At 43.3% G+C, this 24,931-nt stretch overlaps 3 protein-coding genes and 7 non-coding genes across 17 annotated transcripts; 5 read left to right on the top strand and 5 right to left on the bottom strand.

The window, feature by feature from the left end:
* Positions 1–507: 507 nt before the first annotated feature.
* CG4238 (uncharacterized protein) lies at positions 508–21,437 on the bottom strand. 7 transcript variants are annotated; one of them, NM_001272965.1, is made up of 10 exons: positions 19,511–19,580; positions 13,445–13,772; positions 4,086–4,528; positions 3,505–4,017; positions 3,246–3,444; positions 3,047–3,183; positions 2,268–2,993; positions 1,878–2,204; positions 1,540–1,802; positions 760–1,460 (listed from the first exon to the last, which is right to left on the bottom strand). In NM_001272965.1, exons 2-10 carry the CDS (start codon positions 13,518–13,520, stop codon positions 1,358–1,360), a joined length of 2,787 nt encoding a protein of 928 aa, NP_001259894.1. In that variant the 5' UTR covers positions 13,521–13,772; positions 19,511–19,580; the 3' UTR covers positions 760–1,357. The 7 variants fall into 7 exon arrangements, with proteins under 7 accessions (NP_001259897.1, NP_001259896.1, NP_001259894.1 ...); NM_001272968.1 differs by lacking the exon at positions 19,511–19,580 and having other exon boundaries at positions 508–1,460; positions 13,445–13,756; NM_001272967.1 differs by lacking the exons at positions 13,445–13,772; positions 19,511–19,580 and adding an exon at positions 7,031–7,284 and having other exon boundaries at positions 508–1,460.
* Positions 16,721–16,847, top strand: snoRNA:Or-CD14 (snoRNA:Orphan C/D box 14). Its single transcript, NR_163225.1, has one exon. It is a non-coding gene; the product is annotated as a snoRNA:Orphan C/D box 14 (small nucleolar RNA).
* Positions 18,046–18,117, top strand: tRNA:Gln-CTG-2-5 (transfer RNA:Glutamine-CTG 2-5). The gene has a single exon. It is a non-coding gene; the product is annotated as a tRNA-Gln (tRNA).
* Positions 20,356–20,427, top strand: tRNA:Gln-CTG-3-1 (transfer RNA:Glutamine-CTG 3-1). The gene has a single exon. It is a non-coding gene; the product is annotated as a tRNA-Gln (tRNA).
* tRNA:Gln-CTG-2-4 (transfer RNA:Glutamine-CTG 2-4) lies at positions 20,579–20,650 on the top strand. Its single transcript has one exon. It is a non-coding gene; the product is annotated as a tRNA-Gln (tRNA).
* A 249-nt stretch (positions 21,438–21,686) lies between the features above and the next one.
* Positions 21,687–21,758, bottom strand: tRNA:Gln-CTG-2-3 (transfer RNA:Glutamine-CTG 2-3). Its single transcript has one exon. It is a non-coding gene; the product is annotated as a tRNA-Gln (tRNA).
* Positions 21,759–22,069: 311 nt separating this feature from the next.
* On the bottom strand, positions 22,070–22,141 carry tRNA:Gln-CTG-2-2 (transfer RNA:Glutamine-CTG 2-2). The gene has a single exon. It is a non-coding gene; the product is annotated as a tRNA-Gln (tRNA).
* An 82-nt stretch (positions 22,142–22,223) lies between these two features.
* Nplp4 (Neuropeptide-like precursor 4) lies at positions 22,224–22,882 on the bottom strand. 2 transcript variants are annotated; one of them, NM_001272964.2, is made up of 2 exons: positions 22,755–22,882; positions 22,224–22,623 (listed from the first exon to the last, which is right to left on the bottom strand). In NM_001272964.2, exons 1-2 carry the CDS (start codon positions 22,764–22,766, stop codon positions 22,441–22,443), a joined length of 195 nt encoding a protein of 64 aa, NP_001259893.1. In that variant the 5' UTR covers positions 22,767–22,882; the 3' UTR covers positions 22,224–22,440. The 2 variants fall into 2 exon arrangements, with proteins under 2 accessions (NP_001259893.1, NP_652352.1); NM_144095.3 differs by having other exon boundaries at positions 22,330–22,623; positions 22,755–22,840.
* A 725-nt stretch (positions 22,883–23,607) lies between these two features.
* asRNA:CR45712 (antisense RNA:CR45712) lies at positions 23,608–24,429 on the bottom strand. Its single transcript, NR_124024.1, has one exon.
* CG15353 (uncharacterized protein) lies at positions 24,103–24,533 on the top strand. Its single transcript, NM_144096.3, has 2 exons — positions 24,103–24,161; positions 24,243–24,533. The coding sequence occupies exons 1-2, from the start codon at positions 24,150–24,152 to the stop codon at positions 24,390–24,392; spliced, it is 162 nt and encodes a 53-aa protein (NP_652353.2). The 5' UTR covers positions 24,103–24,149; the 3' UTR covers positions 24,393–24,533.
* Positions 24,534–24,931: the final 398 nt, after the last annotated feature.

Here is a 24,931-nt window from a genome sequence, read left to right as displayed (position 1 = left end):
CTTCTACCGCACTCAGGCCCTTTCGTGTTATCCATACTCTAATTAGTTGCTAATAATTGTTTAAATGCAAACGCACACTTGACTGGATGAGCACGCGTTTGATGGCTACAAAATGTTGATTGGTGGTACCCCGTAATTTGACACTCACGCTCCGCCAAACTCTCACTGCATATATCTGGTCATAAGAGACTTTGGACTGAAGTACAGTTCATAGAAGATAAGCTTCTCCAAGGGGACTTGCGTAACCCTCTTTGAGTTTATTGGCTTTCCTTAAAGTCGCGTTTGTTCAGGTGACCTCTGGAGACCTTGAAAAGAAAGTGGTTCGACTCTTATGACACCGGTTTCTATGGTATTTAATATCAACAGGTACAATTTACCATGAAGAAGTATACAACTTATATAAGTGCATAAGTGGAAGTGCATTTTATAATGCGTAATGAAAAAGTAAAAATAAAAAACATCTTACCATGTCTTTTATGTGAGCCGTACGCCAATAAAACACCAGCACTTCCGTTCTAAACAGTAGATTTTTATTACTTTTAACCATTTGAATCAACCCTCCGCCAACCGATTGATATATAAGCTTTTAGAGTTCCCTCAACAACTACAATTCCATTACATTTACTAAATTTTAATTAGTATGACTTCTTTGATTTTTGCTTTGCGAATCAACAACATTTAAAAACTACGTTTCAACATTTGCTTCCACATATTGCTTTTAGGAGAGCACAGCGAGGGAGAAGGATTTGGGATTGTATTCGAGTTGGACCAGAATTTGGCCTAATATATTTGGATTTTCGATAGAAGAAATGCATATAAACATTGCTCATTGTGAATGTTTTGACAATATAACGATTACAATTAGTTCTTAGTTCAGTATGCTACAAACTCTTGGTTTGCCACCAGCTTGGGTTTCTCGGGGGTCTCTTTACACAGCGCAACTAACAGTTAATTAGAGTAGTTTTCGGAATTATGGCTACTTATTTGAATTACCGATAGGTAGTTTAAAAGATTCCCATAACGCTTAGGTTGCATTAGTCTATTATACAAGTATCACATTCCTTTTGATGATGATATATATTCGGTTTTAATTTGCATCTTGACTCGACTATGACTACACACGCTACGCCGGCTAATCCGTGATTATTATTGCTTAAGGGATCATCAGCCGAGGGATAATAATATACCTAGCCAGGGACTGAATTTAATTGCAATTATCACTAGGCAGGCTTACGGACTAGTTCACTTAGTTGCTAGCATGACATATAAAGCGCACAGAAAGGAACACAGTAGCGTAGCAGACAAAAACCGATGGCTATAGCCACCCCCCTCCTCTACTCTCCATTATCCTATATATCTAGACCATGCCGAATCCCTCGCTGCCCTCGCTGATGGCCAAAAGCAGCGACTTCTCGAACTGCTCGTAGCTCTCGTAGTCGGGCAAACACAGCTGGTTGAAACTGCAATCGAAAAAGTTTCGTTTTTTAGAGAACGCCGAGATTAAAGGCAAATAATAGACGATGGATAAAGTTCACCCACCAGGTGTGCGCCGTGGGCAGGTTGCCAAAGGTCGGAGCCGCCGTTATCTGGAACTGCGGATTTAGCTCCTGGAATCCCCCGGGCGGCAGCTGGGAGCATCCCGTGGTGAACTGCAGCAGGCGGGCCATCTCCGTCTGGCTGAAGTTGCTCACTCCGGCCCAAAACCAGGCCAAAACCCGCCGAAACTCAGCCGAATTGCCGTTGGCGATGTGGTGCGCCTTAAAGTCGCTGATGGAGTATTCCCCAGTTCCGCACATCAGCAGCTGCACACGAGAAAATGTTTATTTAGCGCTGTGAAATTAAATTAGCTAATTATAAAAGTTTATAATAACACTCACCTCCAGTTCGTTTTCATCGAAAATGCTGAGAAGGTTATCCGGTATAATGGAATTTAGACCCTTCAGGAAGCTATCCACTTCATCCTTGACGTTGTTGCACAGACGCTGCTGAGCCAGGGCATCCAGGTACTGGTTCTTGGTGGCATTGGTCACCCGCGTCTTGGCCCCGTTGGGTATCAGTTCGATGGTCTTGCTCAGCTGTCCACTACTGGAGTCGTACATCTCCTCCACGAAGTACAGCTCCAGCGTGTCCGTGGCATCCAGATCGGTGTCCAGAATGTACTTGATCTTGGACAGGTACAAGTCGGGATCGTCCTGTTCGAAGTACTGGTAGGTAAGGAACGAATTTAGATAGGAACATGATTAATTATCTCGTTTTTGCCGACTAACCTTGTAATGCACCCTCAGACCAATAAGTTGAGCCAGAAAAGAGCGACTGAATCTGGCTCTGACCAGCTGACGATAGGTGCCGCCCAGGGCGCTCTCAAACAGACACTTTCCCACCATCTTGCCGGCGAATTCAAAGTGCTTCAGCTTCAGATGGGCTGGACGGGTGGGATTCGGATGGACCAGCGCCTGGTGCTTGTCGTGGAAGGTGCAGAAGAGACCTCCGCGGGCGTCGAAGAGTGCACTGCAGACCAGCTCAAACCACTCCCTCCGCAAACCTCCCCAGTCGATGCCCTGTTCACCCTGGAAGGTGACCTCGAAGTTGCCACACCAGTCGGACACCGAGAAGCCCTTGACGGCCTTCATGCTGCTCTCCAGGATCTTCTCGCGCTGCACTTTCAGGGCCATCTTCTCGTGATAGTAGCTGGCATGGAATTTGCGAACCTCGTGGTAAAAGAAGTCCTGCTTGTCCTTGAAGGTCTCCGATCCACCAATGTTCTTCAGCAGAAAATGGGTGAAGGTGGCAGCTATGATATTCCGATCCTTGGAGGCCAACTCAATCTTGGGTTGGGCTCCGTCGTCTATGATGAAAACAGGGCCGTGCAGCTGGGACACCAACTGCGGCAGGAAATGGAACTTGGTCGAGGGACACAGCCGGAATGTGGCAATCCTCTTGGGGATGAACTTGAGGATCATCTCCTTGATGGTCACCTGGAAGATCAGCGAGTTCTGAGCCCTCACATTTCACCCGATGTCAACGTGCTGCCCAGATAACCACTCACCTGTTTGGGTCCCACATAGCAGAGCACCTTCCTCGGCTTGTTCTTGGACACACCGAAAATACTCAGCAGTTTGGCCTCGTAGCAGATGTTGTGCTTCCGGGAGGCTATGTTCTTGTGCACCAAGGTGGTGTCGCTGCCTGGGAGGGGTTACAAATTTATTTACTCCCTGTAAAGAGCCTGTAAAGATCCCCACACTTACTGCTCAACACAATGATGTCGAAGTCGCCGTTGGGCAGCTGCTGATCCCGGTAGCTGATCACTGCCCGTAGACAAGTCGGTTCCGGAAACAGAGCAGTCACCGAGACTCGGGAGTTGACCTTGTCGTAGGCGAAGACAATCGCATGCTGCAGTTTCTCCACTGGAACTCCATGCAGGTCGTATATTGCCACTTGGTAGCCCTGCAAAGTTACCCAAAAAAGTTAGCTAAAAGCGTTCTAAGGAAAATGAACATCCTGTACCTGCAGCGCCTCATCCGATTGATTCTGGTCGAACAGACAGGAGTTGCCGAACTCATCCCGTGGCTCGATGTGCATCAAAGTGGGTGCACCTGCGCAGCAGATGACCGTGCTGGCGGGCCTGATGAACCTGGAGCGCCTGGCATCGATGGCTCCTGGCAGGAAGGATCGCAGAAAGGGCGATCCGGCGATGTGGCTGGCGCCAATCAGCACGGATATCTTGTACTGGCCCGCAGTGCGAACCGTGAACTTGACCTTGGCGATGTTGGCGTTGTTGGGATCGGTGGAGGAGCCCAGCTCGCTAATGGTGACCACCTTGCGAGTGCCCTCGGTGACCTCGACAAAGAAGTGGTCCGTATCACAGATGGGATATGGCTGGCCGTTGCGCTGGAAGAAGCGCACCACGAAGCACATGGTGCCGCCCACGCTGGCGGGATCCTTCCAGTCCCACTGCACCTTGCAATTGGCAGGCAGCAGATACTTTCCGGTGACATATTGCAGCAGGGAATGGCGGGCCTACGAGTAAAAATGATGTAGTGAACAATCCGTAACCCAATCGGTATTTAAAATCCTCTGGCGTTTACCTCTGGGGCCAATGAAGGCTGCGTCATGGCAGCCAGGGTGACGAGGCCGGCGACTGAGACGGATACGACCAGCATGCCGCCCCATGTCCATGCGTCCTGATGCTGGCTGCTCTTGACCACAGTCGACCAGAGCTGCGCCTTCAGGGCGTCCAATTGGGCCTTGGACGTGGGCAGGTTCTGCCGTGCTCCCGACCAAAGCTGCCAGTCCTTGCCGAGGATCTTGCTGGCCCGTGAGTCCTCCAGCCAGTAGACGTCCTCCAGCGAGGCGACCTCCACGGCCAGCAGCCGTTGGTAGTGATGCTGCAGCCGGTGATCCTTTAGCCACTCGCGCAGGATCAGCTTTTGCTGCAGATGCAATGCGGCCCGCTGAAGACGCTGCTCGTCCAGGGGGGGCAGCTCAGGCAGACGCTCCGGATCGCCGCAGCTCGACAAGGAGGAGATTCCTAAAGTGAGCGGAAAGTATGGAAAGTATGACGTATTACATAAGGCTTATAATTGCAATTTTTAACTGTATAGTTCGGCAATGAGGGGAATGGAGCGCCTTACAAATAGCGGGCCACCAACTTTTCTGGTAATTGAGTTTAATGGTTAAAGTTTCGGCAACTTTGCCGTCATGTCAACTGTTTGCCAATGTCGCCATCAACGTCGAGCCTCCATCCGTCGCTATAACTCTGGGCTCAACGACTTCCGATGGTGCCTAAAATTACAGGACAACTAATTTGGCCAGGCGACTACGTCAATGCCCATTTTATTCCATTCCACCCATTTTAGTGCGCCCTCAACAAACTTCCAATCAATTACGTTTCAATTTTTTATGACTTAACCCAATGCCAAACCGAAAATAGCCAGGGAAACGACACTTAATGCGTTGTTTGTCGCTTATCGCCGGCTGAAATCGAAAACAAGAGGTTCCCCACTGTCACGTCAGGACCTTTTCTCCACCCCCCAACCGATTCCTTGAAAGCTTAACCCTGTAGTTACGAGACTCCTGCTGCTCCCCCCAATCTCAATTCGGCGAAAAACTTTCATTTGGCATTATTGCAGTTCAGTTGTTGCTGTAGCTTTGACTTTTCACCATGTAAAAATGTAAGTCGGTGACAGAAACAAAGCGGAAAACTTCAAGGAGGTGAGAAAATCGAGAAAAACACAGTTGTTGCATTTAATATGCTAAGTAACTTCGAAGGGGAAAACTAAGTTCAAATGTCTTGAAGCAAAGAGAAATTATAGTTAAATTTTCACGAAAAGCACGAACCAATTTTCCAATGTCTTTATGCCTTCGGAAAAGAAGACTATTTTCCCAGAAGAAAATCATTCCAGTTTAAAAATCTATTATTAAAACTTAAAAAAAAACCCAAAAGATAATTTCGGTGGGACATAGACAAGACTTAATGCCGACTGCAATGGCAGTGCCAAAAATTGGTAATGTATTTATGGGGAATCTCTGCCGATGGTAAGCCCAAATTAACCCCAGGAAAGTCAGACCATCCGGCTAGTTAACCTCGGTGAAATGCACTTAAGCCCGGCTCCCACAGCGGACCACAAAATCCAGCTAAGCCAGGGACCGCAGGAGTGCGAAAAAAGTACAGACCACGAAGGACCGCAAAGCGAGTAACGTGCAAACGAAACCCAGGCCAATTGTGGCCGAAAGGGGGTGGTGGTGGTCCTGCCACCGCAGGACCCACTCACTCCCCCTCGGAAAAAGTACAAATAATAGAATATTCGAGGAGGGGGTATAGGTCGGTGGTAGGCAAAGTTTGCGTGCCTGACATTCGAAAACGAATTCATTTCGTTACCAATTTCTTTCGTATTTCCAAAGCCCCCATTGGCCAACACACGTCCAGAATTCCTAACTTGTTCATATTTCGCGCGAAACGAACAACTTCCGTTTGATTTGGCCAAGGCGATAGGAATATGTACGTATTTCGATGGCAGAAAAATGCCCGAACGGCCCACAAAGTGCCCACAATGAAAAGTTACTTTCTGCGGAAAACGAGCTTGCCCTTTTTGGCGTCCTGCTACGAGAATTCCTGGTTATTTGTATAATTAAAGTATTTCCACTGCATATTTAATGGCGCTGCAGCAAACGACCTTTGGCCCGATGGCTGAACAGGAATTACTAATCGTTTTTAATTAAGGACCAGCGACAGGGTGACGGCGGAAAAGCTGGGAAAGTCACCAAAGTGGCGAGCTGACAAACAAAGCCGAGGGGAGAGGCGGCTAAATGAAAATGCCTTCCGAAGGTTAAAGCGCGACGTGCCAGGATGGTGATGATGATGATGTTGATACAGATGATGGGCATGATGATGAGGATAAATGTCAAGTGAAAGCTGCGAGGGGCAAACGGCGGCGGCGGAGCAGCAATGACTGATGAGGCCGACTTTTGACAGTCGCAGCTGAAATGATGTGGGATGGCAGGTGGATAACGCCCCAAGTGAACACGAACACCCACACAGAAAGGACAAAATAGAGACAGAGATAATTCCCTTATCAAAAGTTACTTAACGACATCAAAATAAAAGTAATTAAAAGAACTTAGAGCTGGATCTAATTCCATAACGCCGAGCAAATCGATTTAGATTTCGCCTCGAGTTAAGCATCTAATAGAATATTCACACTTGGGCACTGGAAATTCGGTCGATTGTTTTCATTATATTTTTGGTTAGAATTATTGAATTATAAATAAGTCTATTTCTTTGCCGAATCAATTACTTATGCCAAACGAGCAACGAGGCGTATGCTTGATGTTTTCATGTCGTCCTGCCTGCTGATAGCCATCTATAATTAATTAAGTTTATGGGGTGGAATAATTTCATTTGAAGCATGTGCACAAAGTGAGAGCAATACACACATTTGTATTTACACATATATACAAAACATCATTGAACAATTTCAAAATTAAATAGTGAGGTTTAGTAGAGACAGAATGCCTCGATGGCAATTCTTACCCATTGATTCACCGAAGCACAATTTTACTTTGAGCGTGGGAAAAGTCTTGCCACCCGTGGCCGCATGCATGACGCCACCTACGTTGATGTGGCTAACTAGCATGGATATATCAAAGCGAGTGGCATGATCTGGAGGACGTCCCTTATAGACGACAAAGCTGCGGATGAGGACCAAATCGGACCTGAGCGAGGCATCTTCGGGTGAGCAATGCATCTGACCCATTGTTGTTACTTGTGTTGCTGGTGTTAAATTTGACAAATAACTCATAGATAGACCTGCTGACTATCGAATTTGCACGTAAGAGTGGCGATTCGCCCGCCTCCAAACTCTTTTGTTCGCTCATTAGCCCAAGGATGGCAGGTTGGCCCAGGCGAAGCGCCGCCAAAGTGCTGGGCAAATGTTTGCAAAACGAGCCAACTTGGCCTATTAGCCAAGGGCTGCTTAAGGCCAGAAAATTTAATGTCCCCAGCGAGGAGTACAGTGCTTAATGGATAGGGAGGAGGGTTCTTTTTCTTGGATTTGTTGCAAAAGAAAGCAGCTTATAAATTAGTAATGCCTTCTATTCCATTTAACGAGCACAGATTTTCAAAGTTGGTTTGGCAACTAGGAAATGAAATTGTAAGCTCATTTTTTTGTTACACGTTACGTGTCTTTATCATTCTTCACGAAATTGATTTTACAATTTTGAAACGCGCTGTTATTGCACAATGCCACCTTTTCCAGAGGGATGCACGGAATGATTTCGCTGTTTATTGTTTGCTTTTGACTGTCTGCCCTCGCTTTTCCTCCGCTTTCCTCGCCGAATGCTCCGCTTTTCCATCGTTTTCCCTCTTTTTGTGCTCCTGCTCCTTTGTTATCCCTCCATTGTTGTGCTCTTTGCTTTATCCTTTTTTATCGATTGTTCTCCGACGATGGAGGCTGCAGAAATTACAATTTGAATGACATTCGATCGCAGAGGGGCGCGGGGGCTGCAGGGAGGGCAGGGACGTTAAGCGGTTGGGGGGAGGGGGGGTAGCGGGCGATTAAGGTTGCCACAACAAAAGCCGCAATATTTTCCTTAACCCACTTGCTCCTTTTATGTTTGTTTACCAAAGTGAAAAATGATAAAATTGCCAGCTTCATCTTCCACCGAGGACATCCTGTGTGCTGTGTGTGTGTTCCCGACCCCCCCTTCGCCCCCAACGCTTTTCATCTCCTTTGTGGGTGCACTCAAAAAATATTTTCCTATTTCTTCTTAATATACAAAAAGGTAGAAAGTGCACATTTTTTTAAACCATCTAGTCTTACAATGAACTGAAATTCGCTTTATATTTATTTTCATTTTTAAATCAAATGTTTTTCCACGAGAAAATAATCGAAGAGGGAAGGGGGTAGGTACTGTAGAACATTTTTCATTTAGCTCCCCATTTTGTTGTTCTGTTTAAGCTGCACAACCGAGTGGAGCTTAAAGTTTCGAGGGGAGATATTCAGGCGGCAATCGTGAAGCTGGGCGAGCGGAGAATGTGCGCTGGCTGCACTCGACAGCTGCAACAAATTCATCCACAAATATTTCATCTGCTTACAATAATTTATGTTGCCTGTCTGCAGCAGACAGCCAGCAAGAAAACAAGCAGTCGCAGCAAAGGATGTGGGTGCCAGGGATATTTGCATGTTTAATTTAAAATAAAGCGCACTGCTGCTGCTTTGCAGCAGAAACTCATGCTCGAGTGTAGGAAGGAGGCGCATGCGAATGCAGCGCTCACACTGCTGGGCGTGCCACACTTGCCTCAAGTGGCGGCATAAATTCAAATGCCACTTTGGCAACAGACTCGGCAAATTACGTATACGCAGTGTAGGCACACAAACGGCAACAGTCACCTCTCTCTCACTCGCTCTGATTTTCTCCGTATTGGCTCCCAAGTGTCCTCACAGCAAGCTGTGCTCACCTCTCCCCATTTAGGGTCCCCTTCCTCGCAGGATTCCCCCTCCCTTTCCGTCTACTCTCAATATAAATCTCGCAATTTGGGCGAAATATGTAGCCAAAATACGACAGAAATGCTGTTGGATGTGGTAATACGACGTGGATGTGTTACACTTTCCACTGCTAAACTTCAATTTGTCTAATTACGGCAGACTTTAAACAGGAAATTAGAGTAAATAACAAACTAAATATCTTATGAAAACTTAAATTAGAGAATTAAACTATGGAAAGACACTTATTAGTCCACTGCCTAGTAAGAAGCATAAAGGCCTTAGGCAAATTCAAATCTCGCCTCCCTCCAGACAAACTATAGTCTTCCCAAACAGAGAGAACAATTTCATTTATTTGGAAAAACATTTAGACACAAACACACGGATGTACAGAGGCTCGTCCTCCGGGGAGCGACAGCAATGGAGACAGGACAAAAGGACGGGGCCAGAAAAAGTGACATGGACACAGACAGCGGAAGTGCAGGAAAAGAAGCCATCATCACATAGTTCCCTTGCCCTTTGCCTGCTGCAGTTTACCTAAGCCTGGACAGACAAAATGAGCGTTGCAATGAAATTTTTAAACACTCACACCAGACGCCAGGCATTCGGAAAAAAGGCCCAGTTTGAAGGGGAAGGTGTTGCCTTGGCAATTGCCTGCAAATGATGCCACAGCCGAGAATCTCGGACAAGATGACTGCCTCGTTGGCAGGCGATAAGGAAAAACCAGGCAGGAAAAGGCAAGGAAGGCACGAAAGGAACACGAAAAAGAGAATACAGAGCAAATATTTTACTTTTTGAAAATTCCAAGAGTTATTAGACATGCATAAGTAGATTACTTTGTAACTTCTAAGCTTGTATAACTATCAACATGATTTTAGCCAGGTAGAAAATAACACTTTTATCTAAGTTCTTTTCGAGTGCATTTCAAAAGGCGAAAAGGCTCTGACTTGGAGCTCTTTAGGCCATCGACAAGCCACAGCTGTTGCACCTGTCTACATAGCTCACCTTTGTCTCATCTCCTCTCACCCGGCCGCCTGTAGTCGCCGCACTTCCCTTTCCCCTGACCGCCTCACATTTTTGTGGCTAGAATGCAAACTTGTATCCTTTGCATTCGGGCAGCCCGCACAAGCCGCACGCCACAACTTTGAAGGCAAACAGATGTTCGCCGCTCACTCGCACACGGGGGCATGCCACCCGCCCCTAACCATACCCCCCTTTGCACCAAGAAGGTGTGACATTAAATGTCGCTTAATTTGAGTGCCCCTTGGCGACAGCAGCTGCTGCCGATGGGACTCCGTGTGGCAGGGATTCTAGATGCTGGATGCTGGCGCACATTTGGCACTGCGGCTGCTTTGGCTGCATTAGAAAACCGCAGGAGGAAAGGGGCAAATCATCAGCCAGGGGCATTATTCACACTCAGGAATGTCATGAAGGGGGGTGGGGGGAGGGGCTGAATAAATTCTCGAAATAAATTGTACGGACATGAGATGCAGCTGCAATTTGCATTCCATCGATTTATAATTGAGTGGGAGTATTGCAGTTGAGCGCGGGGATGTGAAATGCAATTCAGTGCTGGCACAGAAATGCCATTAGAATTGGTTTATGAAAACACATTAAATTGCTTTATGTCGACAATAATTGCTTGGCGATAAATTTTCAATAACAGAGTAGCCAGGCTAAAAATGGTAGGCACATGTTAGTTGACCAATGCTTCATTTATTTATGCAATTATAGAATATTGCATGGCATTTGTTTGCCCCGATTAATGTGTCTTATTTAATAAAATAATATATTGTAGTTGAGTGGCAATCTCCAAGCAGCGATGTTCATTTTGCATACTTATCTGGCCCAATTTCACTGCAACAACTCTTCATTTATGGCATCGTTTCAGGCGCACTTCCACAAAATGCAAATTCAAATGAAATTTCAATTGGTGAATTAAAAGTCATTACAGCTCTTGCCACCAACTATGCATTTGCACAATTGTTATGCAAACAACCGCATCGAAAAAAAAAACCCTTAACCTACTTCCGGCTGGCTGGCAGATGATAGGATGGCATAAATTCCATTATTTATTCATTAATTTAAGGCCATTAGAATCCAACCCCCCATGGCTGAACCTAATCAAAATTTGCTGGCTCTTGCACATAGCATAAGCGTCGTTTTCAAAGTTTCGCTATTTGATTTTTTCTCTGTTTCGAGCAATTTAATTAAGCACGTGGCCTTTTTCTTTTTAGCTGGCGGGCGGAAAACTGCATTTTCCCCGGCCTTAGACGCGAAAATCCACAAAAACCAATTTGCAACTTTAATGCACACACCCACACACACACACACACAAGCGAAGCGCAGGGTCGGAAAATGCCGACGACACGCCCACTGAAAAGCAATGAAAAACCCACTGACATGAGCCTGCAACTTTTACCTCCGCTTCTCGATTTTTTCGGATTATTTTTTGCTTTGCCTGCATCTAACTGGGTAAAGAGAGGCCAAATTGGGTTAAAACCATAATGCCAAAGTATTAATGTTGCAGCCAGTGGACGAAGGGGTTTTCCGGGGCGCAACCGCAAACATGAACCGATTTAGGTAACCGCAACCTCCGTACACATACACAAACATATATGTGGCAAACATGGCAGAAAACATTTGCCAACTGCCATCAGCACCGACTGCACTGCACTGCACTGCACTGCACTGCCAGTGAAAGCCTTTCTCTCGAGCCCGGCAATTAATGGCCCAAATGGCAGAAGGGCAGTCATCGGAAGTTTTGATGGCAGTGGGTGGCCATGCAAATACCCTTGAGTATAGTTAAGTCACTTTGGACCTACTCGAAATATATATAGGAAATAATATAATAGGTCGTTCGATATGGTTCTCTATGGTAAAATCACTAGTTCGAGTATATTGAGATATATTTCAGCCATTGCGTTTCACTTTAGCTTTTATTTAAGTTTCATTAAAGTTGTCGCACATTTGAATATTATTTTCCGCGCTGAATGCTTATAGAATCCTCTGAATATAACCAAAATGTAACCGAGACCGCTTTATTCATGAATTCATGAATTCCTGCTGGGACCCAAGGACCTCCTGTGTAGAAGACAAGCACCTGCGCCCAATTGTTAGGCCCTGCACGAGGGTATGGAAATTCGGAAAACGCAGGTGGAACATGGAATATTTGCTTGCCTAGGCTCGCACACATGCATACATGAGCAGGATATGCGGCTTTTCCCCTTCCATTTTCATTTCCACTTCCCCCACCCTTCATTGGCCCCCTCTTTCGCTTTCACTGGCAACATGAAAACTCGTATAAACAAATTTACACGAACGAAGCTGCATCACTTTGGCATTTGCCAATTGGAGTTTCGAGTTCGTATTTGTATTCATACGTGAGTGTGTACGTGCAGAGCGTGTGTGTGTGTGCATCGAAGGTCCCTCTTTGAAAAATAATTCACTTATTGCGAATTAGTTAAGACGAAAATAACTGGATTGTTTTAACCAATTGATTTTTTCAATCTTAACGCTTGAATCTATGTTAAAAATGCATTTCGAGCTGAACTCTGAAACTCTGTTAAATGACACTTATTGGCATCGCTTAATTGGCCGAAAAGGAAACAGTGGAAGCGCATTAATGCACTCAGTCGACTAAATGGAATTAAAAAAGCGTCAATTAATCCTTTCAGTTGTCGGCCATCGGAATTAAAGTGGACAATCAGGTTGAGGGCTGTCATTAATGAGGTTTCAAGGATTATCCTTTTGACACATTGCTGACTCGCGTTTAATTTAATTTGTATCTCAATTTACAGTGTTTTCTGCATGTAAGGACTTTTCTACCACTTCGGTTTTTAAACGTCTTTAAGGACTGGATTTTCATTGGCCAAACACTGCAGATGTTGCATCATTTGGCCTGCACTTTGCCATTTCGATTTCCCGGTTTATAACTGCGGCCAGACTTAGGCCTTCCCACCCTCGAAAAGCGCTTATACATTACGTGCATAAGAGCACTTTGCTGCCCATTTGCGTTTTGCATTTCGGACTGGCTTTCAGGGGGATCAAAACTCCCGTTCCCTTCGCAGATTTACCCCTCTTCGCAGGGTTATGTCACTGGCATGCAAGCGATTTTCACGAATGGTGAAAAACCAGCTCGAACCGCACTTGACTTTCGTTTTAATTAGAAATGGGAAAAAGTGCACCGATTGCACACGTGAGGCTCAATGCGAAGGTTAAGCTAGCTTAACTCTGGAGCTTCATGGTGAAGTCTTTAAACGAAAAAGTCTTCAAACAATATGTATCTTTGTGCACCGTTATAGCTGCTCATTGGAAGCGGAAACGGAAGCACTCAAGAATGAGCGCCATATTGCACATACGCCGCGTCAGCCAAAGTCCCAATAAATAAACCTAATTTGAATTCGATGCAGCCGGTGCACACGGCCTAGTGCCACCCACTTTTTTTTTATCAACAAACTCACCTGAGGACGAGGACTGCGAATGGCGCATTGTGGTGGCCATGGCAATGGAGTTTATTTCCGACTCGGGCGACCACATGGTGATCTCACTTCCTTTTGCACTTAGCTATCCAGTTAATGCACCCTATATATCGGGCTCGTTCACAACTTAATGGCTAAGTCATGTTGGCCACGGCCTTTTGGATTTTTCGTTACGCCCACTTTTCGTTGTTTTGTAAATTTTAATTTATTAAAAAAGTTTTGCTCGAAAAGTTTTGACATATTTCATGCATAGCTGCGGATTACTAACCGACGGCAGCTGACGGGGGGCGTGGTCGTTGGTAACAAAGCTCTATATATATGCACACTTTACGTATTAGTTAGGTAAAAGTTTAATTAAATAAAAAAATAAATACTCCAAATAAAGTGGATGAAAGAAGAACAAAATTTAAAATGGAATGAAGTGAATAGCGCGATGCTAGTTGGATTAAAGAGACTGCATTCCTCAATATAATTACTTGGATTTATTGAAAATCTAAGCTTTGAATATATAATATATCTAATTCTAATGAAAAATTCCATCTATTTTCCTTCCAAGCATTGCACTGTAAGCTGCTTTATAGTGATTTTCGTTTTTCCTCTTTTCCGCATTTTCTCCTCCAATTTCGCAGTAATTTTCGTTCTTCGCCTGCCAAGAAAATATATGAAACTTGCCAAAAGCTTAAATCAAAATGAAAGTTTATTCCCTCCATTTCCCCCTGCCACTTCGTTCCGCCCGCTTTTCTCTAATCCAGTGCCTTCATGACCGCCATTAGCTGGCAGGAAAAGTCTCCTTCCCCCTGACGCCCCGCAGCCTTAATTTTAAACACATTTTCAAGTGGCAAGTGCCAAAAGACAGTGGCAACGAAACAACAACACCGACTATCTGCATCCTTGGGAAAAAAGGGTGAAAATGGGGAAAATCGAGGGAAACTAGGAGCGTTTGATGGCATTGTAAGCACACACCTCCCCACTCCACGCTGTTGTCTGCCTCAAATTGCTGTCATTAACTTGAAAGTGCAGGGAGCAACAAAAACAAGGACACCGAAGGAAACTAAAATCCTTTTATTTTAAAGCGACACCTATTCTAAAGAACTGCAATACCTTTTTCAGTAACATTGGCATATGCCGTGTATTTCCCACCATTACTTGTATTCCTCGATAGGTTCAGATATCCTTCCAGTGGATCCTTGCTGTTGACCTGGCAAGGACAACTATTCCAGACATACTCGTACATATATCTCGTATTCAAGTAGCTCAACCCATTGCGTGCGCTGTTTTGCTGGTTCTAGTTGTAGTTGCCTTTTTCTATATAGTTGCGCTATTTTTATTTACGCAGCTGAGACTCAATTACAGTCGAGTGTGTGAGACATGAGCGGAGAAAGTGGACATAGCGGAGAAAGGGGCCATGGTCCTCTGCGAAGAGAAATTGCTGAGAACAGCTCAATAAAAACTACAAACGATTTGCGCGTGCCATCTCGACAGGGATAATAAACAAGCCAGTTTGCAGCCGACAGGACAAAAACATCGATTCGAAAACTTGGCCAAACTGGCAAGAACTTTCGGGAGAAGAGAAAAATGTTTTCTCAAATGAGAGCAAATCAATTTGAAAGATAAGTGTTGCAAATGTATCCAATAAATTGTACGAATCTTAGGTGGCTTTATAAAAAACAAACTGAAGCTACTATAGATTTAGATCTTGATAACTACCACTAACCATATCGGAGGAAGTCATAATTTCTGCTGGGGAAATCTTTAACTATCTATCCATTCAAACTTTAGATATCTCCGCAGTAATCCCATCTTCTCTGGGCAATCAAATCCTGTCGGTGGCTGCCACATCGATGTGCAGAAGTCACCCATCTTGATTCGTGGGCCCCAAAGCAAAAGGAAAACCTCTGGACAGGGCCAATATTTATTGATGGCGCTCTCGACATTGACAGTGGGGCAAAAACGTGCGGGAAAATTATGCGGCATCGCCCCTTTTCGACCGACGAAGTCAATAATTTCGTAACAGCCACCGAAGGCAGCTTCTCTTGCGATGATCATCATCATCGCCATCATCATTACCATGGGGCAAGGTGGCCATTGATGGCGCCATTTTTGTTTTTGTTTGCACAACCAATGTGCGATTTGTGTGCCTGTGTGTGAGTGTGTGTGTGTGAGGGTCCTGCGACTGTGTGCGGGCTATCTGGTAATGTGAGCTGACAAAACTTTCTCCGTGTGTCTGCCATTTGTTTGTCTGCGTTCGTGTGTGTTTACTGTCGGAATATGTAATGAAAGTGAGCTGTTCATTTGCTTTGGGGTCATCAAATGGCCCACACACTGAGAGAAAAATTGGCATTGAAATATTCTACATATATAACATTAAGGAGTTTTATAAAAATAGAACCTTCATATTGGCATCTACTTATTTGCCTAATCAAATTGCATCACTGAAATCTCAATTATCTGTTTTTCCCCAAGTGCATGTTCAGTCTGCCCTTCATTTACCATTTCCTTTTCCGCCTTTTGTCTTGCGTGTAAAGTAAATAATGGCTCGTGCCATATTTTGTTGTTTTACGAGTCGACCAAAATATAAGACCAAGCAAAAATTTGTAGAGAGTGGCAACAAAAAGGACAAGTCAGGCCTGCGCTAACCATAACTTGTCATAAGTCTGGGGTTTCTGGAGTTCTCAGGTCAAAGATATGAGCCGAGCCAAATATAGGCATGATACTGAAACTTTTATGACTACAAATTTCTTTAGTGCACAGCCGGGTCGAAATGCGTACTTTATGCTAATACAAAGTGCAGGATGAAAAAGAGGCGAGGACTTCGGGGCCAGAACCAACTGGAGGCCGGGAAAGTCGCAGATGGAGCACGACTAGGGATATGGGGAAAATGCGGCTAGATTGAGAGACTGCGGCAAAGTTTTGCTACCGTGGATATCGTGGAATATTGGGCCAAGAACTCACAAAAGCCTGTATGTAGTAAAATACAAATATTAGTTTGGTGGTGCCTAAAAGTAGGCAACACAAAAAGTGTTAATACCTTGATGTAGATAGTTTATGCCATAGATACAAAATTTTGAAAATGTTATTTCCCAGGGTATTCGCTACAATTTTCTATAAATTCAGCTCTATGCTGTTTTCCATTTTCTTTGGCCTGCTCACTTTTTGCTGCTCTCCGGCGCTGTTATGCAAGTGGAAAATAATCTTTTGCGTTGAAATGCGCAAATGTTTTTTTGTTTTCCCCACACGCTTTGTTTGTCCATTCAAGGACGCCACAAAAGCAACCAACAATATGATAATTTCGCAAAGCAGGAGGCGACTGAAGCCAAAACGAGATGTGGGAAACTTGGCTGCTGCATTATTATAATTGTGGCTGACAAATGCGACAAAAACAAAAGCAGCAACGAGGATATGCCACAAAATGCTGTCGAGGGCCGTGGCAATAATGATAACTAACCGCAGAAGAGCGTCGCCAGAGCTGGGTGACACATAATAGCTAGGTACAGGTAAAGGTCCCTACAAGGAACTCACCAAGAAAATTCAACAAAATCTATAATCCATCTAGTCTCCACAGGCAGAAATCTCATTCTAACCAAAGTCTGCAGATTTAACGATATTAATGAATGAAATCAAGTATAATATTATAGGTTTAGTAGGGAAGTATTCCTTATGGGCGATTAACTGTAAACAATGTGTGTGTGTGTGTGCGAGAGGGACGCCTGCAGGCAGGAGGCGTGTTTCCGCCCTGACATCTTTGGCCTACATAACAAAAACAGTTGCAGCTGTTACGGCACCCAGAGAAAGAGAGTGAGAGAGGGATAGAGAAGGCCGGTGGTAGAGACAGTGCTAGAGAGGCAGGACGAGAAAGTGAGTGTGAGCGGGAGGGAGGATCCACAATGAGGCCTCTTGTTATTTGCACATGTGTAGCCCTTGTTGTTCTTGTACGCCTTACGATGTTTTCTGTTTTCCTTGCCGTTTTGTTTACTGTGTTGTATTTTTGCGTTTTCATTCTTTTTTACTTCGTTTTCTGTCTCCTGGCACTTGTGTCACTTTTAACTGCTTGCGAGCATCCGCAGGCTCTCGGTTGGGGTATAAAACCTTTTAATTTGCTCAGCCGCATACTCCACAGCCCCTACTAGCCAACAAACCTCCGCTTTCCCGACAAAACAAGAGCAATTTCCTTTTAATTTCCTTGCCAGTCGGAATGAAACAAAACATAAAGAAAAGCAGAGGAAACCGAAAAAGGTTTTCGGCCCGCAAACGAAGAAATGGAAATATTTTGTTTGCTTTCTCTGCCTCCGACGGACATTGGTCAATGTTTACCAAACAAGTATTTCCTCTTTTTGTCGCACAAACTAAATGCTTCCGAATCTCCACTTTCTTGCCTTTTCCTTCCTGTCATTCCCCCCCACTCGATTGGGCAGCCAATTTTCTTCGGCTCGCATTGCTGTCTTTATAGAAATATGCAAATGTTTGCTTTACGCCGATTCCATCTTTCTTTTCTGCCTATCTCAGCTCAATCAACTTTCCTCAGCCGTCGGGTATTTTTGGTAGCGGAAATCGAAGTGAACGATTTGGCGACGGGTGATCAGCGCGGTTCCATGGTGTAATGGTTAGCACTCAGGACTCTGAATCCTGCGATCCGAGTTCAAATCTCGGTGGAACCTGAGGAATTCCTTTTTTTTTTGTTTTTGTTGAGGCCTTTTGTTTATAGGTCAAAAGAATTACATAAACCACTATATCAAAATACAACACTTTACAATGTACAACTGAATAACTTATATTTATCAACACTTAAGAATCCACGTTCAACCAGAATTCTAAGTTAAGAAAATTTTTAGCATTTATAACCCAACATTCCCATTCTTTGGCATTATGTAAGAACAGGTTGAACAACTTTGGCCTAGCTGTCCCCAAACATTGGTACACATAAACATTATACAAATCATTTCCCCAAATGCCACTTTATGCATAATTGACCGCACAAGACCCTTTTTTTCTCGTGCCGTTAACTCATTAATTAATATGCAGGTCAAAAGTAAATGCGATTTAAAGGTTAAGCGCGTGTGTAGAAGAGGAAAACTGGGGAAGGAGGATATTATGGGTTCGAGTGGACATGGACATGGTCATTGCTAGGGACGAGTGTCATCAGAATTAATTGCCAATTAATTCTTTATGAGCAGACCGATCTGACCAAGTCGAAAAAATACAACAACGACAACCAATGAAAACCAATGAAAGTAACGAAAATAACAAAACACGCGGTTGAACGAAAGGACAGGTACACTAATAAAAAAAGTTCAAAAACCTAGAACTAAAAATTGATCAATAAAGTACAGTTTTTACAATTAAACGTCTGTGGCCCCCTAATACCCATTTATAATCATATTATTCGAAATAATTATGTCGTTTATGTATTTTTTCCATATTTTCCACGCTTCTGTTGCGAAACACTTAGCGGTGCACACACATTGGACAAGTTGAAGATGAGTCAGTCTATTTAGATGGGATAATGGAGCACACGAGGCGAAAACACAACGGAGGCAATTCCTCCTGGAGGTTGGAGGCCTATAAACTGGCTGCGCACCGAAGTGTGATGGGGAGGGGGTTGGGGTATAATTTCACTCCGCCAAGCACGGCAACAATAAAAAATTAATATGCCAAAATGTGGAAAATTGTTCGGCGCGAAATTTGCTTTCTGCATGGACCCATCGCGTATTAGCAGAGATTAGCCATGGATCATTAGCTTTGAGTGGGCGTCTCAAAGGAGGGAGCTCAAAAAAAAAACACGTGCTTTCCCTATATATAGGTTAGGGCTCTTTTTCCTGGCTTTGTTGCCCTCATTGTCACGGAATGTTGTGACAACTTTTGCGTGGAAAGGAAGGAAAGTGGGGTGAAATATGAGCAAGAACTGAACGCGATGGAGCACAACAAATCATAACTTTTGGCGTTTTTCGGCCATTTATATTGGTCTTGTTATTGGTTTTATCTGTTTCTGTTTCCGTTTTTGTTGTTTTTCTTTTTTTTTTTTGTGTGTGTTATTTGTTTCTGTCGTTGTACCAAGGAAAAACGGGGGAAAACGCGGCGGCTTCCCAGGCGTGTGGAAATGTGAAACCAGCGCGTCTCAAAGTTAAACCAAAACTGAGCATTTAAGGACTTTTACGATTGATTTTATACCGAAAGCCACACTCCGAAAACCGAAGCCGAGTGACACAGAAAACGCTCGTGTCCCGCGAAAGGAGCCGAAACTGCACGAGAACCCCTTTCGGAAAAATGAGCTTTTGCTGCATCCTGGGCTCCTCCTTTTCCTCTTCCTCCTTTAAACCCACGCCAAAATCCAGCAGGTTGTTTTTTGTTTGGCGGGCTTTATTAAAATTACATTATCATTAGGCACGGCACCATGTGCTTAATTAGCTGATTTCATTATTTCTAAGCAACCAATTCAAAGGGCTTAGATGAACCAACTTACTATATTCCAAAACAACACTTTTTCCCCTAATTAAATTTGAAACATATTTTTTTCTTTTGTTGTAAATATTATAGATTAAGTTTTTTTTCAATTAAGAAAAAAATTTTATTTCCATTAGCAGTTTTATTTACCAATTTAAACAAATATTTTATATGAACAGGAATAATAGAATACGAAAATAGCACGCTGGGTAACGAGGGTTAAATAATTCCAACGCCTCGAGTTCAAAGACAAGTTTATCAACCTTTTTATAGCCACAGCAACAAAAAATGTTTAACTATCTTTTGGCGATCTGCCAATCAACAAAAAACAATAGCAACTCGATGACACAGAAATAGAACTGAATATCAGTGAGCAACTTTCTCCCAATGATCTTGGCTTGTTAATCTGTCTACTTGCACTGCAAAAGTGCCTCTTAGCATTTCTCGCCCATAGAGGTTCTATGGTGTAATGGTTAGCACTCAGGACTCTGAATCCTGCGATCCGAGTTCAAATCTCGGTAGAACCTATACTACATTTTTTGTTCTTTTTTTTTAAGTAAACTTAGATTTTTAATATCATTTGATTTTAATACATATTAAATTATATTAAATTATGTTACGAATTTGCAAGTTTAGTTGCTATTTTTGGATCTCTTTAGAAAATTGGAAGATCAGCGAGGTTCCATGGTGTAATGGTTAGCACTCAGGACTCTGAATCCTGCGATCCGAGTTCAAATCTCGGTGGAACCTGAATGAAATTAGTTTTTTCTTTTAACTCGAAAAAATAATGATCAGATGGTTCTAAAAAAATCGGGCCCAATTTGTTTGCTCGACCGAAAATAACAAGTTTTTTTTTTGCAGCACGTGTGTTAAGAAAGCTCTGAAAGCTCAATTCGTCAACAAAGTACCGAAAGTTTCAGTAGGTGGTAAAGAAAGGGACGAGGCAAGACCCCATCAGTAAATACAACAATTTTAAATTATAAACAAAAGCCAATGGCAACGACTTTAAACCTAGATAAGCCACAATGCAACGTGCCCTTTGATAATTGATTTGGCATTAAGCATATCAGTAACGGACTCACCTTTATCGCGAAATAAGTGCTTATAGGACGCTAGGTTCTCCGATTCCAGCCATTCGTCGACGGTGGGAAGGGGTGGAGCGCTGTGCGGGGCGGCGGGATGCGAGGACCAAATCAATAGCACTATCTTAACCAGCGAAACGGTGAACATCAAACTTAACACCACGGCAATTAGGACCTTTAACGAGCGTTTCAACATAATCTTAAGAGTCCGATTAAACGCGCAGCCGTCTCTTTCTAGCGGCAGTCGAGAATTTTTGATTTGGCGCTACGAATGTAAGAAATAAGCGAGCAGCAAAACACTATCCGTAGCCAAACGCGATAAACAAGGCGAGCATTATTTCAAGTATTAAGTTACTTTTGCCGAATGATTTATGCAGAAAAAAGCGCAGAGTGCAAAAATGCAGCGAGAGCAAAATAAATGCACTGCGCTGCTTCTTCTTCGATTTTTGCTGCAACTGTCAATCTGATTGTACGGAATTCCACTTTGACCATTCACAATGGCAGCCGAATCAGCTGTTTAGCAAAGACACCTACCACTAAGTAGATACAACCACAACACCGATAAAGCACACACGCTTTGGCTTAGTTAAATTAACATTATTAATTGTGTTTTTATAATTTTTAAGTAGTTTTGATGTTTTATAAAGTTAAATTGTGTATATATACCAATAGTAAAAAAAAATTAAATTAAAAAATTTTCACTCAGGTTCCACCGAGATTTGAACTCGGATCGCAGGATTCAGAGTCCTGAGTGCTAACCATTACACCATGGAACCGTTTGATGAGCGTACGACAAAACCCATAAAATTTCAACAATACATGAAAATGCTGATTTAGTGGTTTCTATTAAGTTTAATTTTAACAAATGGAAGCATTTCTATTTAAATATTTCTACTTAAACAAAAATCGACGTTTTTTTGTTCAAACACCAACAAAATTGAAATTTCCCCAAATCGTTAGAATGGTAGATGGAAGCGCTAGCCAATCGATATTAAAATCAATAATGATAGGTTAAAAAATAAAAAACAGTATGAATTTATGTATTGAACAAAATAAAAATAAATAACAAAAAAGTTCTTTGCTTATCAGGTTCCACCGAGATTTGAACTCGGATCGCAGGATTCAGAGTCCTGAGTGCTAACCATTACACCATGGAACCGCTTGTCAATGAGTCGTCCGCAGCACCTGAGAATTCCCGCTAGCCCTTGATGCTGTTGGTTTTTATGAAGGTAAAAGGTTTTAATCGCAGTTTGAACCGATGGCTTCCTCGTAAATGCATGGTAATTTGCTCTTCAACGTTTTATTTGCTTAATTTTTGTAACTTTATTTTTTTTTTTGCATTTTTCAAGCACTTATGACTAATTTGATTTGCCAGCACGCGCATATCCGTAATCCGTATTCAGATGCATAATCACGAGTCGTTTGTCGCTTTGCATTGCAATGCATGGTCCGGGGCACTTAGCCGTAGTAGGAGTAGGGCGAATCGTAGTATCCTCCGGAGTAGGCGTATGGGCTAGCTCCGTAGTAGTACTGGGGGGCGGGCTCGGGGCTGGCAATCGGGATTGGGGCGGGATTGGCACGGGCAACTGGAGCGGGAACAGCCAGAGCAGCGGCGAAGAGGGCAGCGAAAACGACAACCAGCTGGGAAAGGAAAAAAGATAGTACAGCAATGAGTTTTACTCATATTTATATGGTAATCAAATCAAATTCAGTTTGCTCAACTTATCCTACGAACAAGGATATTGCTCGTATTTCCTCAACTCAAAACTCACCAGCTTGAACATGTTGTTTGCTTTGATTTTCCTTGAGGACTTGAGGTGCTTGTGTAGCGATTGCAGTGATTTGTGATTTGATGCTGTTCGCCACCTGCCAGCACTCTTATATAGTCCTATAGTCAGCCAAAATTCGCACTCATGACTTATTTATGATGTCGCACTTATGGAGTCTGATCCGAATTATGGCCATTTCTGTTTTGCTCACATCATTCTGAATGCCATAGGTTTATTTTCTATTTTTACTGCGATAGTTTTTGTCAAGCCAAAACAAAAATTTCCTTCGCATTCTAATTACTTCTTATTCTCCGCCGATCTCTGGTGATGGAATCGCCTAGATATAGACTGGCCTTGAACGTGATTCCAGCCAGAGACTGGAGAATATTTCTTACTACGCTCATTGCATATTAATTGGGAATTTCGGGTCTCGAGCTTGGTCTACCATTGAGGTGATTAATGATTTGTAGACAACGTCGGGTGTACCGAATGAGATTGCGAATTATATTGTGTTTGATGCGATTTCTATCATGATGAAAATTGTTTCCGAACTTAATATAGCTAATTAGTAACAAATTGCGCAGAATGTTTTTATTTAGAAAATAGAACCATATTATTGTTCAGTATAACACTCTAGTATGCTGTATAAAATCCCTTTATGAATTCAAATCAATTTCTTTCTTATTCTTTTGCACTACTTTAATATGGCTTTTTGAATACTAGTAATAGTCTTAATGCCTTACATTACGTTATCTTTATTTCTATACTCACTTACTTATCAACTCTATAAGCTATTTTCCTGTTCCTCTTCAACAAATCCTCTTATCTCATCGACTTCTATTCCGGCTGCAAGTGTAATGCATTAGAATTGCCAAATCATGTATTCTTAAACTCCCAAATCGATCGAATTGACAATAAAGCCAAATGTTTGCCGCCGGCCAAAACGAAACCAAAAGCCGATATAGAAACAGTCAGCGAAAGGACAGTGAGTTGACAAAAAGAACCGACACACATTTGGGGTTTTTGGGGAAGGGGTTAGTATGGAAAGTGGATGCCGCGCCGGAAGAGGGGCATACTTATCGATGATGGTGATGGTGATGATGGTGTCGATGTCGTCAGGCAAACAGATTAAGAAACAATAACGCTGTTTTGTGCTCAGTACATTTGGCAGGCATTAGGCGAGCTCGTTGAGAGCCGTAATGAGCCATAAACTTGGCCGGCGGGAATGCATGTGGAATACGAAAGTGCGATGCAGTCAGCGATGCGGGGCAAAGCGGCTCAGATCCGCCTCAAAACGCCAATGTTTGAGGTTTCGGTGGTATAAAAGGCTGCAATCTGGCAAACATCGAGTGCAGTTCGATTTTGTTTGTCAAGTCGAGAATTAACCCTTTCGTCATCATGCTGAAGCTGGTGAGTGTTTGCTTTGCCGGAGGACACCAGCCTTTGATCCCGTAATCGCTGAACGAATGCCCTTTGTTTCCGCTCCCACAGGTACTCCTCCTCCTCGCCGCTCTCCTGGCCGTTGCCATGGCCGTTCCCGCTCCGGGACCCAGTCCAAATCCCGCCCCGGTGCCACAGTTTGTCTACTCCGCCGGCTATCCGGCCGTGGGATACGCCTCCCCGTACGTCTACTACGGCTGAACTCAATATCCGGATTCACCGAATCAAACCCTTTCGACATGGACATGGACAAGCAGTTTGATTTACTTTATACAAAAACTTTGGTATATATTTCATTTCTGAAGAACAATAAATAAATTGAAATCATACAATTCAAACTCTAAATATGTACTTTTACTTCACTTGAGCAAAAGCTTTTCAAGAAAAGCATTAAATCAGTTTATAAAGTTTTATTGCACAGAATGCCAAAGTTTTACATTTTATAAATGCAATTCGAAACTTGGTTTTATTTATGGGGAAAAATCTTAGGGTCTGCATAGAATTTTGCTGTTAACTGTTATAAACGGCAGAGGCACAAAAGCATTCTTTTATGGCAATCCTTTTCTATAAAAGCTCTGATTACCCCGCAATAAAGCTCAAATTATGCTTTCAAAGCCTTTTAAACATTTCGAACTTCAAATGCTTAGAAACATGAGCCTGTAAACAAGTTGCCAACTGAAATGCCGACGGAAAGTGTGCCAACATAGCGAAGTTCCTATTAGAAGAAGTTTTCCCTTTTC

The sequence above is a fragment of the Drosophila melanogaster genome, chromosome 2L (genome assembly GCF_000001215.4).
Source record: "Drosophila melanogaster chromosome 2L".
In the NCBI taxonomy this organism is placed as follows: Eukaryota; Metazoa; Arthropoda; class Insecta; order Diptera; family Drosophilidae; genus Drosophila; species Drosophila melanogaster.
The sequence above is the reverse complement of the archived record's forward strand: the minus strand, read 5'-3'. Positions and strand labels throughout refer to the sequence as shown.